The sequence below is a fragment of the Wolffia australiana genome, chromosome 3, assembly GCF_029677425.1.
Source record: "Wolffia australiana isolate 7733 chromosome 3, ASM2967742v1".
Taxonomy (NCBI): Eukaryota; Viridiplantae; Streptophyta; class Magnoliopsida; order Alismatales; family Araceae; genus Wolffia; species Wolffia australiana.
This window is the reverse complement of record NC_135837.1, coordinates 682,193-701,032: the sequence shown is the minus strand read 5'-3', so window position 1 is coordinate 701,032 and position 18,840 is coordinate 682,193. Positions and strand designations below refer to the sequence as shown.

The window sequence follows — 18,840 nt, the reverse complement described above, 5'->3', positions numbered from 1 at the left end:
AACCTCTATGTTTATTTATAATTTATTTTGGGTGCATAAAAGGGAATTGATGAAATCTAAATAAATAATGGAATTATATGGTCTACAAACTAACCATATCTCCCACATATTTTTCAGAAGTTATTAATATGAATCCTATTAATTAATTATTTTTCATGTGTGATGTCTAAAATCAAGTCTAAGGATATGTGCAATGATGACTAAACTATGATGAGATCATACTATGACAAATAACGGTTCTTAAATATATGTTTTCAATATTCTTGGTCATAATATACTCCTCATATTATGACGTAGGGATTAAGGAGAGATATTTGGTACTCCTTAGGTAAAGAGTTTACTGAATTTATTGACATGAATCTTTAGATGGTTTTGTACCCACATTTCTAACGTGTTACTTCAAGTTATTGTTGTGTAAGGGGTCCTTTGACTTGAGAAACTAGGGAGATCTTGTGGCTGGTCAATTGTATTTTGAGTATGAACTACAAGTATCTAATGATGGAATTCTAAATATTTTTAGCCTAGTTGAACCAAGAATTCCAAGAGAGGTGATTGTGGGTTCAAGATGGGATTGTCTACCCTTGATACGAGAAGATATAGATTCAATGAAGGAGATTCTATGAGCTTTTTGGTGATTTTCCAAGGCACGAGTCCTAACTCTGATGACCAATTAGAGTATTACATTTGACCATGCCTTACATCATTCTATTGGTTTTTTATGGAAGAGGGGTCATATGTGGAAGGAACTTGATTGCAATTATGATCAATGAAAGAGATGATGTGCTCCTTTGTTACCTTCTAGAAGATAGAGTGTAACTCAGCACCGTACACTGGCAACTTGATCTAGAGTTTGGATTGAACTAATCTATGAATCTATATCCTAGATATTTTTAGTTAGCTAGCATATCCGATAAATAGTTGTTAGTCCAATGTATTCATTAACTAGATGGGTAGATGACCTTTATATAGTCACTCACACGAGTCATTTGACTACTGATAAAAATACATAAAGTATATGGATTTCTATGAATACCGATAAAAGTAGTGTAATATGAATAAAATATCCTGATTAAAATGGTGTATTGGGATGGCTAATAAGTCTTCCAAACAAGAAACTAAGTTAGGACAGATACGGATATTATAGTCTACTCAGTACGACCTAATAATAGGTATTATATAAGTGGGTAGACTCGATATTTATTCTCACTTTTTGCATATGAAGTTGAGAGTAATTCCTATTATTTATAAGACCTCTATTTTCCACTTGGAGCCTCATTATTTTATTAACAAATATATTAACCAAATGTTCGGTAATTGTTGCATCTACTTAGTATTTTTTATCAGCATGAAGCAATAAGCAATAGTCATTCCATCAAATCAAATATCAGTTTCAGCATGAAGCAATAGGCTTTGCTTCGTTTACTTCGTAACCAGCTGTTGCAAACACTGAGCGAGAATGGTAAGTTGTCTTTAGATAACGGGGATGAGATTCGCCACACCAAGCTGTGGCAAAAAAAGCCGTCAAATTTCTTCTGAATGATTGGGCGTAAAAGCCAGAACTTTCTATAGAAGTAAGAAAATCTCAGATATTCGGCTAAGCCAACACTAACTCTTCGATACATTTCTTGATGAAAAAAGCCCTAATCCCACTGATAATGAGTAGGTCTAAACAATTCAATCGGCGTAGTTGTTGAACCATACCACATAGTTCCAGCAACAACGAAAGCTGCAAAAAACACAACAGTTATACTACTGGTTATATATTTCTCGATCTGAACTGGTTTGAGGAGGATTATGGGATGCACGCACGGACCATGGCCTGGACCAGCCGCGAGGATGAAGCTTGACAGGATCCAGACGGCTGAAAAACCAAAGTGGATTTTGGGTGTGGGCACTCAACGAGGTAATGGGTTCCTTGGCCTTAGTTCGAATCCTGAGATCGGAGAGGACTTCCTGGATGGGTAAAGCTGGCCCAAGCATGAATTGATATCGGACAAACAGATTGGGCCTGTTTTTCAATAACTGGATCCGTGGGTTGTGTTATGGGCCTGATCATTCTCAGTGGGGATTGGGTTTGGATCAAGAGACAGTCCAGCACTTGGATTCAGTTCAAAAGATGCCGCATAAGAGGTTCTGATTTCTCAGAAGCAAGAAATCAATCTGACCGGTGGGTACTAACTCGATACTAAGTTAAGCCTATTACTTCATTCTGAACCTGATATCTAATCCTTTTGCTCCTCAACCTATGGGGTATTAGCAACTGTTTCCAGTTGTTCCCCTCCAAGGGCAGGTTCTTACACGTTACTCACCCTTCCGCCACTGGAAACACCACTTCCCATCCGACTTGCATGTGTTAAGCATGCCGCAAGCGTTCATCCTGAGCCAGGATCAAACTCTCCATGAGATTCATTCTTGCATTACTTATAGCTTCCTTGTTCATAGAAAAAGATGATTCGGAATTGCCTTTCATTCCAAGGCATAACTTGTATCCATGCGCTTCATATTAGCCTAGAGGGAATTCACACAAAAAGGGAACCATTTTTTGGTTCCTAAGGAACGATGAAACAAAAAAGTGCTCTCTGAACCTCCTATTTCTATGGATCATAAGCATCTAGCAGTGCCACGCCAGAAGGACTAAGTTGGGGAACTCATTAGAAGCGATTTCCCACTTTCACCTCTCTCTATAGGCAGGCTTCACAAAAAAAAGCTCCCCATGGGCAAGTGCTCTTCAGCTCTTAATGCTCTCAAGCAAAAAATATCTGACTCGGCAGGGAATTGAAAATTGATTATCTTAAGTAGAAACATTTCTTTTAGAATGTTGGATAACCTTCTAATGTAAACAAAGAAAGGACTGTACATTAGCACGATACCTCCGAGCAGGAATGACACCTCTAGAAGGATATCCCAGAAAGAATCATGTACTTTAGGGGAATCAGGAGCCCACGTCTGGCCAGACGTCTTCGTAGAAGGTCATTCATTGAAGCCGAAGGGCGGAGGTTTGGAAGAGTGAAATGAAAGAAGAAATGCTAGAAGGAAATGCTAGAAGGAAGAAAGGGAATGCTAGAAGGAAGAAAAGAACATTCCACACTTCATAAGGCCAAAAGTTATCGTTCATCCCCTTTGCAGGGGATATTTAAAGAAACAACGCTCTTAAATAGTTTAACCTACTAGGCATAGGGACTTACAACCGGTAAGGCCCCACGTGGAGTCTTAGCTCCACCCGGCAGCGGCGTATGCGTCATACACAATACGTCACCTTCAGAACTCCTTTATTTGACTTCTCAACGTTTTTATCTAAAGATTTTATTTTTCCCCCCAGAACAACATTTTCTTTCAACCCTTTTAACCAATCAATATGACCTCATAAAGCTTTATATTCCTCAGTCAAGGAGGCTTTGCCGATTGAGAACTCCTCAGTCTTTAGAGGCATCGCTGATTGAGATCACCTCAGTCATTGGAGGCTTCACCGGTTGAGAAATCATCAGTCTGAGGAGTTCTAAAGAATGATGAGTTCTCAATCGCCAATTGCTTAACCCCGAGTAAATGAGCTCGAGGTGTTCTCAATTGGCGAAGCCTCACTAAGGTGTTCTCAATCGGCGGAGCCTCACTAAGGTGTTCTCAATCGGCGATGCCTCTAATGATTGAGGTGTTCTCAATCGGCGAAGCCTCCAAGGTCTTCACAATCAGTGAAGCCTCATAGGACTGACCTGAGCTGAGGAGTTCTCAATCGTCGAAGCCTCCAAGTACTAAGCTTAGGATTTTTCTCAATTGGCGAAGCCTCCAAGTACTGAGAAGAGGATTTCTCAATCGGTGAAGCCTCCAATGACTGAGGTGATCTCAATCGGCGATGCCTCTAAAGACTGAGGAGTTCTCAATCGGCGAAGCCACCTTGTAATGATATGTTATCAATAATCGTATATGCCTTTCATCCTTTTTTTTTTTTTATTTTTATTCCTATCACCCTAGGACCTCTTTGCTCTGAATTCTGCTTTACCTCACCCTCTTAAATATACATCTTTTTCTAAATAGTCTAAGCATCCCACCAATAGACTTAGGGGTATACATTATTTATTTATGGGTTTTTACGTTCTCACGAGTAGATGGGTTTTTAGGAAAAAATCAATTGTTCGTCTATTATCCAAGAGGGTTTCTGATCTCATTCGTCTTCTAATTCTAATAGTGTAAAAATTACTCGAAGCTTCAGGTTACAAAGTCACTTTTGTGAAGGGGAGGCCATTCGCCCAAGCATTCCCACGGAAGTGAATGGAGCGAGGGAGTGGGTGGGACCCTCGCTCGTCCTATCTATTATTAGTTTGACACACGATCTACGTACTGTACGAAGATTACAAAGTCAATTGGTTTGAATTCATGATGTGAGTAATACGAAAGAAAGTTAACCCAGCCTAACGGCTGCCTTTATATGCGTAGTCATTGAACGATTGGAATTGAGAAAGAGAGGCGAACTATGTGAGCTGTAGGTTACAAAGTAAAGCGAGTAGTTTGATCGATTTCCTTAAATCGGAAACCTCAAAACCCTCTTGGATAATAGCCAAAAAGACACCTGGTATGATTGTATCGGTTGAGCAACAGCCACTTCGTCACAACACTGGCTTATGGGCTAACGGGTCACACTTTGGCCATGTATCCAACAAAGAGACTCCCAAGAGCCAGAAGTATTGAAGGAATGGCCATAGGAATGGGCGGATCATGACATTGTAAGATGTCTCGCCTGAATGAATTAGTTGGTACTTGAAATGTTAGAAAAAGTAAACGAAAAGAGTAATAAGAAGTGAAAAGAACAGAGACACTTCGCAACCAGAAAGCAAAGTTCCCACTAATGGTATACTTAGTGTAAGCGAGCTCTTATTCGGAAGGAAGCCAAAGAAAGATGCAGATTATGATGAGTCAGGCGCGACTGAAATATGTCATATATGTGTGGACATATGTGTGCGTATCAAAAACGCGGATATTGTTTAATGGCAAAATTTCTACTTGCCAAGGAGAAGTAGTTTATCTATTGCAATAAGCAATAGTCTAATTGATACCTTAACTTAGTACCGAGTAGATATATTTTTAATGCTTCTAATTACAGGACAAGACCACTCATTTGGTGGATATATTCACTATGTTTGACCCTATTTTGTAAAAAGCTTTAGTAGTATGACGAGGACTCTATGAAGAATGAAAAATTAGAAAAATGACTTCTTAATTTGAGCTAAGGTTAACATTGGATCAGATTTAGGTAAAGATAAAAATTTTAGAAAAACATTAGTTCATTGATTTATATATATTAAAGCCCTTACATATACGAAATAATAGACACAATATATTATTTTAGATCCGAGATAAATGTATGGTTGTAAAGACTAAGGTAGAATGTATAATGAATTTATTAACATTTTTAATGGGTTTAGGTTATTCTACAATTTTATAATGGTCAATCCCTAGTCGTGACATCCTCACCCTCACTAAAGTTTAAACAATATTCTAGGCTAATAAGTTCATATCTCAATGAATAAGCTAAAATAAAAAAAATACTATATCTTTTACTTTCATCCAATTTTGGATAATATATTATGTGATACCATTCTCTCTAAAAATAATTCAAAATACCTTAAGTAATTCCTGGATATCACAATCTGATCTATTCTCTCAGAAAAACCCACAAGTTTATTTTAGTACCCTCTAATCACTTTCAAAGTAATACAATTTATATTCCTTTTATGTAAAACACAGACCGAAATATGATCCATGCCCCTTCAATCTGTATTTCTTGCAATTCTATCTATAATAAATAGAATCTCAGTTCAGTCTAACAACCAAGCATTCTGTAAGAATGACTTTGAATTGTCTGATTTTGAATTTTAAATTTATATATGAAACACTACCCTCTAATATTCTGATATGGTAATGTAACATTTAAAGTATTATGGATATTAATTTGAGGAAATATGGAATTTAATGAATCTTATTTCAGCTCAAAATCTCTAGAACTGCTTATCCCCTCCACGCGTATTGTAGAATTTAGGATGCATTTTTTTATCATTTGTTGTTATACTGTGATACTAAAAATTAAATATATTTTAATTAATAAAAAATCATTATACATTCTGGAAATCTCCCCCACGTATGTTATTCATTATTTTCTTCTCTTCTTATTATTATTGATACACACTACATTATTTCTTTAAGTCAACTTAGTTTGGAAAGTTTAAATATGTACATTTGAGATGAGGAACATAATTAAATATAACATTATCAAAAAAATGATCAAAATTAATCAGGAAGCATTCAAATTCTTGATTTTATCTTCATAGTGAATGTTCTTGCTAATGTACATATTTAAACTTTGTATTACGTTTTTTAATAACACAGTTTTTAGGAATGAATGTTCTTGCTAATTTATCTCCTACCTATATGGGTTTTCCTTGAAAATTAGTTCTCCTCAGTATTATTGATGGTGGATTCCTCTTATCAAGAAAGAGAAGAAAAACTGTCTCCATTCAAGAGACATGAAGAAGGGAGCCGATAAGACAAGATAGTCTTTGTAATGATACTTTGGGCAGATGCAAAGTCGTCATACATTCTCCAATAGAACAAAATTTGGGAAATTATGACCATCTTACTGGCCTTCAACATCGCTTCTGATATTTGATCAAGTTCCCCCTTTTTAAGATTAAATTTCATACTTCCTGTTTCTTCCTTAAATATAAAGTAAATATATTTCAGAGCAGAAGTTTCATTTTATTTCATTACCGGCTAAAGTAAAAATATATGAAAATAACTCATCCTTGCAATTTGTATTTGGTATTTATCAAATTCTCTGAGAAAAAAATTGTTTTATAATAACTTTATAAAATTAAAATAAGGATGTGTGCACTAAATGAAACTTACCTTTAAAATATGAACAAAAAAATAAAAAAGTTACCTTTAAAATATGAAAAATAAAATACTATGTTTTGAGTGAGCACTAAGTCACAAACATGGTTATTTACTATTCTTTGAATACTGAAACCAATTACGATGATTGTAAATATTTCATCAATGATAAATCACAAGCTCACATGTTTGAAACTTTATTATTAGAATAAAATCATAAGAATCATCAAAACTAAGGTTAAATATGCTCGTATGAATGAAGGTTCTAAGCCCATCCATTTCATCCCAAATCAATTATTTATTGTATTATAATTCCTAAGACTTATAGGTTTGTTGATATGGTTGGCCATGGGTTTTTGCACATAAAAATACAACTTATAAGTTATGGTTGATCAGATCATTTAGGGCTTTAGGTACTTTGAACATTCGTTTAGCCACTAACTAAATCATTTTACGTTATACATCGCAGCATTGTATTCAATACATATTTTTCCTTTGCTACAATTGATCATTAAAATGTAAATACGAATCCCAATGATTCTTTGGGTTGGATGGTAGGAAAGACCAGGAACTAATTTTATGAAACAGTAAAATTTGTAACCTAACATAGTATCACTCACCAGAAAAAATAACAAGAAATTCTTAATATTCGAAGTTCCATATTCAAGATTAGTTTTCAAGGGACTGCTTGAGTTTTATCAGACTGGTTGAAAGGTTGAAAGGAAAATATTTTTATGGATTAATTATACCTATTGGTCCCAGATTCAAAACAACTAGCACACCATGACTCAGATCATCAAATATTTTATACGACCCACGATATATTAAATCATAGGAATACCCTTCGTCCTTTTTTAATTAAACTGAAGCTTATATTCACAATGCAGCTTTCAAAGATGCCTATGAGAAAAGCCTATCCTTTTTAGTATGTCACATTGTTTTGCTATCTAATCATGATTTCCTTGGACAAAATTTGTTTTTATATTTCGATGAACTACTCCCTAATCCTAGGATTATTAGTAATTTTAAAGATTGTATGTTACATTGATACTTCACTCATTTGGTGCAACTCGTAGACTTGAGAGCAGACTGAACTTCAGGTCTAGGTTTAGGTTTTTGCTAAAACTGGACCGAGACCAGAGCTTGTCCTCCCCTCGTGGTAACAACATAAGACTCATATAACATGAAACTGATATTACATGAAATCATGCCGAGTTGAAGATTCAACATGCTCTCATAATTCTTTTAATGGTTGAATCCTAATTCAATTTGCTCTTTCTTAGTCTGCCCAAACTATGAAATTTTATTTTCTTAGTCTGCCCAAATAAGTAGTAGTATAAATTGGAATTGACCCAAAGTTCTTCCGTCGGCAGAACAGAATTGTAGACGCTGGGATCGAACTGTAAACGTTCTCGTCGGAGCTGTCGTGAGATCAGAAATTAACTTCATGGTGAGTATACTTCTCGCATTGCGCAATTGGTTGGGATTTCGGGGATCCCGAATTGCAATCCGCAGTTCTGCCTTTCTAGGGTTTCCGATTTGAATTTTACTTCTCCCTCATTTCGTTCTGTTCTGATTATGTTTTGATCTGGAAACTTATTTGGTTTGGCTCTGAAATTCATTCCCTGTGTTCATGAATCATGATCGATCCATCACTCGCTTCTTCAGCTCATGGTGAAGGAGATCTCTGGATGAGCTTACGTTTCGGCTTCCAGCGCCGCCATGGAAAATAGTCATCGGATCGTTATGCTGAGCTCTTTCTAGAACTGCCATCGAGCGAAATTCGGTGATTGGGAGGGATTTCTGGTTCTTTCTCGGTTGCAATTACTGACAATTGAAGCTATGTTCTATGGGGCCGTTGTTTGGGACCCTTGGCTTATTGTTTCCCAGATTGTCTGCCTCCAGTGTCTCTTCTATCTAACTCTGGGCTTGTTCATGTTCGTGCTCGTGGGAAGCCGGGTGTCGCGGATGAGCTTGGTTTATTTCTTTGACTTCGTCACGCTCTCTCCTTCGACTTTGACGGGTTGGTGTGCCATTGTTTCGTTCTTCCTGAGCTCCCTTGCTGGGTAAGCTTATTGTAAATGAAAGAATTACATCATTTTGGTTCGATTCTCTTTATGCTCTGTGGGAAGATTGAACTCTAAGATTGTTTGACTTGTGTAATTTTAATGTTTTTTTCATTTCTCTACCGTATCTTTCTCGATATTTTCTTAGCATTATAAAATTGATATGCTATTTGACTTCATCATTGCTGGAATGTCTCTCTGTCTCAAACTGTTGGATGTTTTGTCGAAGTTTTAGTCGACCATTTAATCCCAACAACTAGCTGAGGCAACTTTTATCTATTGTTACAATATGGGGGACGCAGATTTCATCTCGATTCCCATTACCCATTATTTTTCCTCACATAGAATCATGGTGCTTGACAGAAACTAAACCCTAAGTTATCCTATAACGGTGTTGAATTCAAGATGAAGAAAATATCCAGATAGAAGTAGAGAAGATGAGGCAAGGAGAGAAAAGCTCCGCTGCCCTGGAAGACAAGAGTAGGGTAGAGAAACGAAAATTTGCCAAATCTAGTATCATTAGGGTTCTTCAAGTGTTCTAACTTTCCCTCTGATTGGGTTGATCACCGTTATCAGGTGATCTACCCTCTTTCTTTCAAAAAAAACTCTCCCTCTCATGCTGATGTATGAATTCCACTGGGTATTTGGAGGATTTACAAAGAAGATGAATAGAAGGCAGGAAAGTTGTAAAACGGATAGACAGATAAGAAAAATAGAAGAAGAAAAATTGCTTTACCTTGTCCTGGACCACGTTGAACACCTCCCTCAATCGATAGTGTACATGTTGTACCTTAACTGGACCGCTTCGGATTGAGCCATCAATTGAGAAAGATGTTTACGCCTGTCATATGAGCAGATGGTGGTCTGTGTCACGATCGTTGACTAAGATCAGGACCGAACACAGTTGAAGTATGGAGATATCAATGAGAAATGCTGAATATAGAAATGCAGTCCAAGTTACCGATCTAAAAAGGATCTGATTGTAAAAGTTCTGCAAGATAACCGGAGGGGTTAGTATGACACCAATTTAGAAGGAAAGACCAGATCAGTCCGTCTCCCAAAGTATGCAAGAGAAATATGTCGAAGACAAGTGTTACGATCCCGATCGGAGACCGTAACTTCCAATGTAATTCGTCCAAATTTTCAATGCAATTGATATCTCAAGATTGATGTCTAAACGAGAGTAGAGAAGGTGGGGGAAATTCATGGGGGTGAGAGAAGACGGGAATGGTAAGGGAAGAGAAGAGAAGGATCGCCGAGAGGGAGAGCGTCCACGAGCAGGCTGGCGACACCCACCGGAGAGAACGAGAAGATGTTACGGGGAGGAATAGGGCAAGAGAGAAGTGGAGAAGCTAGGAGGAGAGAAGGGAGAGAGAGGGCTCGCAATTGGTTCTTCCTGCTTCTGCTCTCACAAGTGGAGCCTTAAATGGGATCGGCCATGAGTTGGGCCGACGTTACCGGGCTGGGCCGGTGTCGTGCCTTCCTCCGAACATAAACGCAGGTGTGGATCATATCAACAAGCTGGATTAGCCACCCCGTCCTGTGAGCTGTGGATCTCGAGCTCCAGGGCTGTAACATACAGTCTTGAAGAAAAGAATCCCCCCTTGGGCTACCCAACCCCTCCAATTTATAGCCTTCGCTCTCCACCTTTATTCATTCCAATTTGCACGTGGCTGGTTATGCTAATGCCTTCTCTTTCCATAGTAAGTCATAAGTAGGAACTTAACAGTATACATTTTGCGGTAACATGAGTCATTAGATGGGAGGGTCACCGATTTTGTGTGATCCTTACTATCTTTCTTTAAAAAAAAACATGAGTCATTTGATGACGAAGATAATTGCTGTGGTCACAAGAACAGTTAGCAGCGTGCTGTGCTGCCCTGCTTAGCGTGGATGTAGAAGAAACATCACCAGAAGCTTATAAATCCAGCCGCGAGCTCGTGGCCAGCAGCAGAATTTTTTATCTTTCCGTTCAGAGAAGGATTCAGCAGAATTATGAGTATGCAGTCAACCCGATCTGATTGGGATAGTGACGTGGTAGCTGATGTGGCTCTCACGCGTGTATGGGGAAGCTGACGAGGATAATAAGGGAGATGTGGCAGAGCTGACAAAGCAAAGAGCAAACGATGATAATTGATTAGACCACAGAGTGGCGTGGTGGTTAACTTGGAAAATCAGTATCTAGTCAATGCGGTCGACTCGGGCACAGCTGGGTCAGCTTTGGGATGATGACTTGGCAGCTGATGTGGCGCTCATGTGTGTATGGAGAAGCTGACAGCGAGAACAAGGGAGACGCGGCATAGCTGACAAGGCAAAGAGCAGACAAGGATAATTGATTAGACCATGTACTAACTTGGCGGTTGACTTGGACAATCAGTATATAGTCAACCCGTAAATTGTTCTCAACATGTAATGGGAGATAAGTGGTAACAGAAGCTCGGGCGGAGCGCGGTCAACTCTGGAATGGTGAATTGGCAACTGATGTGGCTTTCATGCTTGTATGGAGAAGCTGACATGGATATTGAGGGAGACGTGGCAGAGCTGACTTGGCAAAAAACTGATAAGGATAATCGATCAGACTACATACTGAGGTGGCGGTTGACTTGGACAGCAAGTTGACGTGGCAGCCACCGGTGGTGGTTCCCCCTGCCATTATAATGCTGCCACAACTCTGCGCAGGAATGATAATACTGATATTGGTGCATGTATGCTTTACACTTGCCAGAAGAAGTGAGTTTTATTTGTCTTTACCAACATAAGGTGAGTTATTTTAATCAGCAGATCATGTTAGTTTTTTGTATTTGAGAGATGATTTGGCAAAGCTTGATAATTCTATCGACTGCTAGTGGTAATTTCATCTCTAACTGGGTAAAATAAATATTTCCCATTGGATTAATTTTGCTGATTTTTCTCGTGGGCAGCGCTGGATTTTTACTGCATTTAGTGGAGAGGGCCAAGAAATGTCTTGATTTCTCGGCGACTTTGTTCATCATCCACCTCATTATTACCATCATTTATGGCGGGTGGCCGTCCACGGTCACGTGGTGGGTCGTCAACGGCACGTGCCTACTGCTGATGGCTCTGCTCGGCGAATGGCTCTGCATCAGGCGCGAGCTTCAGGAAATCCACATCACGCGTCTCCGCTCAAGTCAGAATCTTTAACTAATCCTGAATTTTAATTAATATGGTGAAATCATCTTTTTTTTTTTTAAAAGAATTTTCCTTGATTTTGCAGATGTTTAAAAAAAAAAGGACGAGGCAAACGGCGAAGAACTAGTGCAATTATTTTATATAAAAAATCGTTCCTGCTTATGAACAAAAAAAAAGCCCAATAAGGCCCAGTAGCTGGCACCAGCTGGCGCCTTTCGGCTCACGCGCCAGCCGTGGCGCGGGGCCCACGCCTAGCTGGCAGGACCGCTGACGTCAGAGTCCAATTACCGGTCCCCCTTCGCTTGACGGTCACGTCATCCCGATAAGGATCCGACATGGCCGTTTCCTCGTGAGACGACGTCTTTCCGCATCCCCCCCGCCCAAAAGTAAAAGAAACTGATTTACCCTCGCCACTTCATTATTGTACCGCGCACCCCCGTGCCGAGTCTTCCGAGGCACGGCACTCCGCCACCCGTCGTTCTTAACTCCGGGGGGCACTTTCGGTATTTCCACCCCCACACTGTAAGTTACCCGGTCTTCCGCTGGAGCGCATCTCTCTCTCTACCCTCCCCCTTCTTTAAGACAGGCGGGGGCGATCGAAATCGCTCGCATTCTCTCTCCACTGTTACGCAGAGAGAGAGAGAGGGAAGGGTGAGATGAAGGGGAAGAGGAAGCAGCAGCGGCCGCCGCCGTGGACGATGTCCGTCGTCATCGTCATCGCGTTGGTGGTTCTTCTTCTGGGGAGCTCGGCGTCGGCGGAGTTCAAGAGCGTGGGGATCTCCGACGGGGAAGCCGGCGTCATCCGTCACCGGCAGCTCCTCTACTACCGGGACGAGTTCGGCGACCGCGGCGAGGCCGTGGCGGTGGATCCCAGCCTCAGATTCCCCAACCGACGGCTGAGATCGGCATACATTGCGCTCCAGGCCTGGAAGAAGGCCATCCTCTCCGACCCCTTCAACCTGACCGGCGACTGGGCCGGCGCCGACGTCTGCGGCTACACCGGCGTGTTCTGCGCGCCGCGCCCGGGCGACCCCAACACGACCGTGGTGGCCGGCATCGACCTCAACCACGGCGACATCGCGGGCTACCTCCCCGAAGAGCTCGGCCTCCTCGCCGATCTCGCCCTGTTCCACATCAACAGCAACCGCTTCTGCGGCACCCTCCCCCGCCGGTTCGAGAACCTGAAGCTGCTCTTCGAGCTCGACCTCAGCAACAACCGCTTCGCGGGGAGGTTCCCCCGGGTCGTGCTCCGCCTCCCCTCGCTCAAGTTCCTCGACCTCCGCTTCAACGAGTTCGAAGGCCGGGTGCCCAGAGAGCTCTTCGACAAGGATCTCGACGCCATCTTCCTCAACCACAACCGCTTCTCCTCCGCGCTGCCCGACAATCTCGGCAACTCCCCCGTCTCCGTCATCGTCCTCGCGCACAACGGCTTCGGCGGCTGCCTCCCCGCCAGCATAGGCAACATGTCCCGCACGCTCAACGAGGCCATCTTCATGAACAACGGCCTCCGATCTTGCTTCCCGGAGGAGATTTCCCTGCTGGGAGAGCTCACCGTGCTGGACGTGAGCTTCAACGAGCTGGTCGGGCCGCTTCCGGCCAGCTTGGGCCGGCTCAGGAAGGTGGAGCAGCTCAACGTCGCGCATAACAGGCTCTCGGGTCGGATTCCGGAGGCCGTCTGCGAGCTCCCCCGCCTGCTCAACTTGTCCGTGTCCTACAATTTCTTCTCCGGCGAGCCTCCCTCGTGCTTCCGGCTGAGGAATTTCGATGACCGCCGGAATTGCCTCCGCGCCCGCCCCGTGCAGAGGTCGGCGGCGCAGTGCCGGAGCTTCCTCTCTCGCCCCGTCGACTGCGCCGCCTTCCGGTGCACTCCCTTCGTGCCGTCTCCGCCCAGACCGCCGCTGCCGTCGCCGCCGTCTGCCCTTCCTCCGCCATCGCCATATCTCCCTTCTTCGCCGCCACCACCGCCACCACCATCTCCGCCACCGCCGTCACCACCACCACCATCTCCGCCTCCGCCACCGCCGCCATCACCACCGCCGCCGCCGCCGCCGTCTCCACCCCCGCCATCACCGCCACCACCACCTCCACCCTCGCCACCGCCACCGTCTCCGCCGCCGCCGTCACCTCCTCCGCCGCCCCCACCCCCGCCACCACCACCACCACCACCACCACCGCCGCCATCCCCGTCCCCTCCACCGCCCACTGTCTGCATTCGATCGCCCCCCCCTCCTCCGACAAGCCCGCCACCGCCGCCGCCACCACCCCACCACAATTCACCGCCGCCGCCACATCTCAATTACCCGCCACCGCCGCCCCATCACACTAACCCGCCATCTCCGCCGCCCCCACCACCCTGTATGGAACCGCCGCCAAGCCCTCCGCCATGCGTGGAGCCCCCTCCGCCTCTGCCACCGCCGCCTCCTGCCGGGTGTGACACTCCAGCGGCTCCGCCGCCGGAGGACGAAGCTCCATTGCCCCCCATCTTCGGCATCCCCTATGCGTCTCCGCCGCCGCCTCCTTTCTATTGATTATTTCAGAGTTTCCAGCATTTTCCCCTGCGATGTTGGCGGAGGAAGGTTCTTCTTCAATTTCCCCTGCGTTACAGACACTGCAATTGGAAAGGAGGCTTCGTTCCTTACTAGTACAATGTGAACAAATTGCTCAAGAGACAGACGAAGACTCCCAAGGTACTGCTTACTAGTTCAGTTATCTGAATGTATAGATCATTAAATTATCAAACTATGAACATCATCCTGTTCTTGCGATTTCTCTTCCAATTCATACTTGTTTTTGTGGACATTGCTCTGGATCTTGAATTTTTCCGGAATATTTCTTAGTTTTGATCTTCTGGTTCTGTCGGTGCCATTAAAGCGGGTCTCCTTTCTCCGCTTGCTGGGGAACAGAGACTTGCAGGGACTAGAATACGCGAAACCTAGTTTTGAGGATTAATTTGTCAACTGCCGCGCACGTGGTGGGGGCCACTTTGGCGGGCCCCGCGCCGTTGTTCACGTGACCTCTCCCTATCGGTTTCGGATTCCCCCCTGCTGGATGTGGTCACGCGTTTTTCCTTTATTTATTTATTTATTACTTTATTTACTCCGGGATACTATATAAATGGGGGCCGCGATATTAACTTCAATTCAAACGGTGGGAATTATTGTTCACGGGCGCGGCAAAGCGTTCCTCTTTTCACTGGCCGCTGTGGCTTTTGAATGCCAGGCGCAGGTAATCTGTTACTCGAGATTCCGCGCCTGTTCGTCGCTATTATAGACATTCTCCTGTAGATCCTTTTAGAAAAAGAATGCATTTGAAATTCTCGTGAAAGTGTTGCATATTATACAAATCCTGAGGGTTTCAAGGCGTTAGTTTTCATGCTCAAGGTTCTGTGTAATATTCGTGTAGATCTTGTTAATTAGAGAAGTCCTGAGGTTTTCAAGGCGTTGTTTTCATTGTCATGCGTTTACTTGTGGTTCTGTGACATTTTCGTGTTGATGTTGCATATTTTATAAATCCTGAGGTTTTCAACGAGTCATTTTCATTGTAATGCATTTGCTCACGGTTCTGTGAAATTCTCGTGTAGATCTTGCATATTATAGAAGTTCTGAGGGTTTCAACGCGTTGTTTTCATTGAAGTGCAGTTGCTCATCGTTCTGTGAAATTCTCGTGTATATCTTGCATTTTATAGAAATTCTGAGGTTTTCTACGCGTTGTTTTCGTTGTAATGCAGTTGTTCATGGTTCTGTGAAATTCTCGCGTATATCTTGCATTTTATAGAAATTCTGAGGTTTTCTACGCGTTGTTTACGTTGTAATGCAGTTGTTCATGGTTCTGTGAAATTCTCGCGTATATCTTGCATTTTATAGAAATTCTGAGGTTTTCTACGCGTTGTTTCGTTGTAATGCAGCTGTTCATGGTTCTGTGCAATTCTCGAGTAGATCTTGTAGATTACAGGAAGCCTGAGGCTTTCAACGCATTGTTTTCATCGTAGTGCGTTTGTTCACCGTTCTGTTAAATTCTCTTATGTTAATCGATTTCATAGCATGGATATGACATGGCTCTTTTCTTAATTCCTCACTCTTTGCGATGGATAGTAGAGGCAGTTTCTCACGATTCGACATCTCTTGATCGCTCACTTCCTCGTTGTTTAACCCTTTTCTCATGATTTATCGATCATCAGTTGGGATTTCTATAATTTTCATCGGCGAGATCCTGGCCTTGCATCCTTGTTTAACTTCTCCTAATCCCCGGCGTTAATCTGCCTTTAATCAAGTGTTCTTTCTTCATTTCTTATTAAGACCCCCAATCACGGTCAAAGGCAGAGGCAGATGAGCTCCTGCCTCTGCTCCTGTCTGTCTAACTTTCAGTCGCCATTCGTCGTTGTCTCGCTTTCTGTAATCTTTCTGTCAGTCGCTCAGTTGAACTTTCTCATCTTGCCATCCCCACGTGTCGGCGATGCTGCATTGGCCTTCGTCGGCACGTGGGGATATTAAGGTATTCTATTCCATTTTACTGTTCCTATTCTCTATGCTGAGTGCTGGCTGAGAATCTCGCTCTGCTATAGAAAATTTAATCAGAAATTGAAAAAGTATCGATTCGTTGAGTATATGGGATGGTTTCATTCGTCGAGGGACATTACTGAAATTTTCCAATTACAACACCGCATTGAAACCCTCAGGATTTCTATAATACGCCTTGAAATACTCATTCGTACGTGACACTAGATTACTAATTGCATATTTGTATCCAACATATTTCTCGAACCGTAGCGTAGAAATAACATGGATTAAATATATTTTAGTTTAGTTAGGACTTCGGCATATAATTATTTCTCCCCGCACTAACACCCAAGTAATATAACCCTTAATGTCGTAGAGACGCGCTCATTGTATAAGAATTTTGAGTTGAATATCTAGTTTTAAGTATTTCTCGACTACGTCGTTGGCGCACTAGCTGAGGCAAAAATTTGAGTGACATTATATTGAATTTCTCGATTCATTGCTCAGAAATCTAGATACTCAGAGCCCCAAATTTTAACGCCTGTAGTTTTTATTCATCTCTTGAGACTTGAAAGCTATGGTATAATTATGAACGAAAATAGTGCACCTAAAAATAATAATATAATTTTCATCTTAGGAATGCTATATTTTTGTGCGTGAAATGGTCACGTCATTAGAAACATCGGATTACACTAAACTTATACCTCGTTTTAAAATATATTTCATTTGAAAAATATATAAGATAGATGCAGTGTCATTCATATTTCAAATAAAATCTTATATCGAGCCATTTTTCATCCATATTGATAACAGGATGTTGTTCAACGTTTGTGCTTTGAGAAATGAGAATTTTTTTATGAGTCCATCTAATAATGAATAGATGCAATTCTTATGATGAATTAGTTGATAAAAAAATCAAAATTATTTGGTATGAGAGATAAATTGAAAAGGTGAGGCATTGAAAAATACACTATACGTGTTGATGTGTATCCGTATATTTCTGTCTTCATTTTGTGCATTTGTGATAAACATGAAGATATAAAAATGTACCTCTCCCTGATTACAATAGAATCATATTTAGGTAATTTATTCGCATTCATACTATAGAGATGATTTCGGAGTGTGCTATTCAAGATAGCATAATGTAGTATGCTATGAATAGGAAATAACTATTTTAGGGATGTTGCGTTTAATACATAAATAATATTTTACTTAACTATGGTATTGATCCTTCGTAAAAAACTTCCCAGATTGCTAATCCTAATGATATATGAGATAATAATAACGATTAGAAAAAATGAATAAAGGTGTTCCAAAATAGGGCCTGTAAAGTCTGAAAGTAGTGAATTCAGGAAACAAGAAATGATGAAACTAATATATGTTCAGTGTTTCCAAGAGTCTCCTAAGAATGTGATGAACCTTCCTAAACTGTACAAATACATATGATGGGAAGCTCATATGGGGAGTACGTATCATCACATAATTTTTAAGTATGAAATGACTACTCTTCCATTGTATAAATAGTCATATCATTCAATTCTGACTGCCTTGATTGATAAAATTAAAACAGACTTTTAACATAACTTTAAAACAAACCAACATGCTGATAGAATCACCTTGTGTGGAATTGAATCAGCTATTATTTTGGTTCCTGAAATGAGTCCTCACAAGTTGCACAAGTATCCAGGCCTTAAACGTATCTATGTGGTACTTGACACATCAAATATCCATTGTATTCTACTCCATAGGTCACACTTGTCACATCAAATATCCATGAAGGATGTCATCGTCGTTCTAGTCTCACCAAGAAAGGGCAGCATCGAATGAGAGAAGGAAGTAGAAGGATGGACACCCGATTAAGTCTTGCTTAAGTAACTTGATCAATGCATCTTTCATATTCATACTTAATAATAAGTTTATCTTAAAGCCCTTATCCTTTAAGTATATCGTCGGACATTGAATAAACATTTTGTGTATGACCGGTTAGACATGTGTACTACTCTAGTTAACATCTCAAATGGTCCAAAAACATTCTATCACTAGACTTATCTAATCAAACATATCTAAAATATATTTGATTGTCAATTGATTTAAAGCTAAGTAATAGATTTAGTTGTTAGCCTGTGGAGCACCTAGTTGGACCTCATGTATAATCTCTCATCTTCACGGAACTCCAATAATCACTTAGGGTGTTGCCAATTGTGAAACCCTAATATGTCATCCTACTAAGTACTAATACATTAGAAAAT

General features: G+C 41.5%; 2 protein-coding genes across 2 annotated transcripts; both read left to right on the top strand.

Moving 5' to 3' along the window:
- Nucleotides 1-8,190: 8,190 nt before the first annotated feature.
- LOC144700524 (structural molecules protein) lies at nt 8,191-12,697 on the top strand. The gene is made up of 4 exons (XM_078571931.1): nt 8,191-8,329; nt 8,548-8,945; nt 11,867-12,093; nt 12,181-12,697. The coding sequence occupies exons 2-4, from the start codon at nt 8,722-8,724 to the stop codon at nt 12,186-12,188; spliced, it is 459 nt and encodes a 152-aa protein (XP_078428057.1). The 5' UTR covers nt 8,191-8,329; nt 8,548-8,721; the 3' UTR covers nt 12,189-12,697.
- A 41-nt stretch (nt 12,698-12,738) lies between these two features.
- On the top strand, nt 12,739-14,894 carry LOC144700523 (leucine-rich repeat extensin-like protein 4). The gene has a single exon (XM_078571930.1). It carries the CDS (start codon nt 12,752-12,754, stop codon nt 14,621-14,623), a length of 1,872 nt encoding a protein of 623 aa, XP_078428056.1. The 5' UTR covers nt 12,739-12,751; the 3' UTR covers nt 14,624-14,894.
- Nucleotides 14,895-18,840: the final 3,946 nt, after the last annotated feature.

What these genes read in the sequence shown, in the direction of transcription:
- LOC144700523 (XM_078571930.1), top strand. Translation starts at nt 12,752, where the DNA reads ATGAAGGGGAAGAGGAAGCAGCAGCGGCCGCCGCCGTGGACGATGTCC.
- LOC144700524 (XM_078571931.1), top strand. Translation starts at nt 8,722, where the DNA reads ATGTTCTATGGGGCCGTTGTTTGGGACCCTTGGCTTATTGTTTCCCAG. An exon ending in TTCCTGAGCTCCCTTGCTGG is followed by an intron (nt 8,946 to 11,866) that starts GTAAGCTTATTG and finishes TCTCGTGGGCAG; the next exon opens with CGCTGGATTTTTACTGCATT.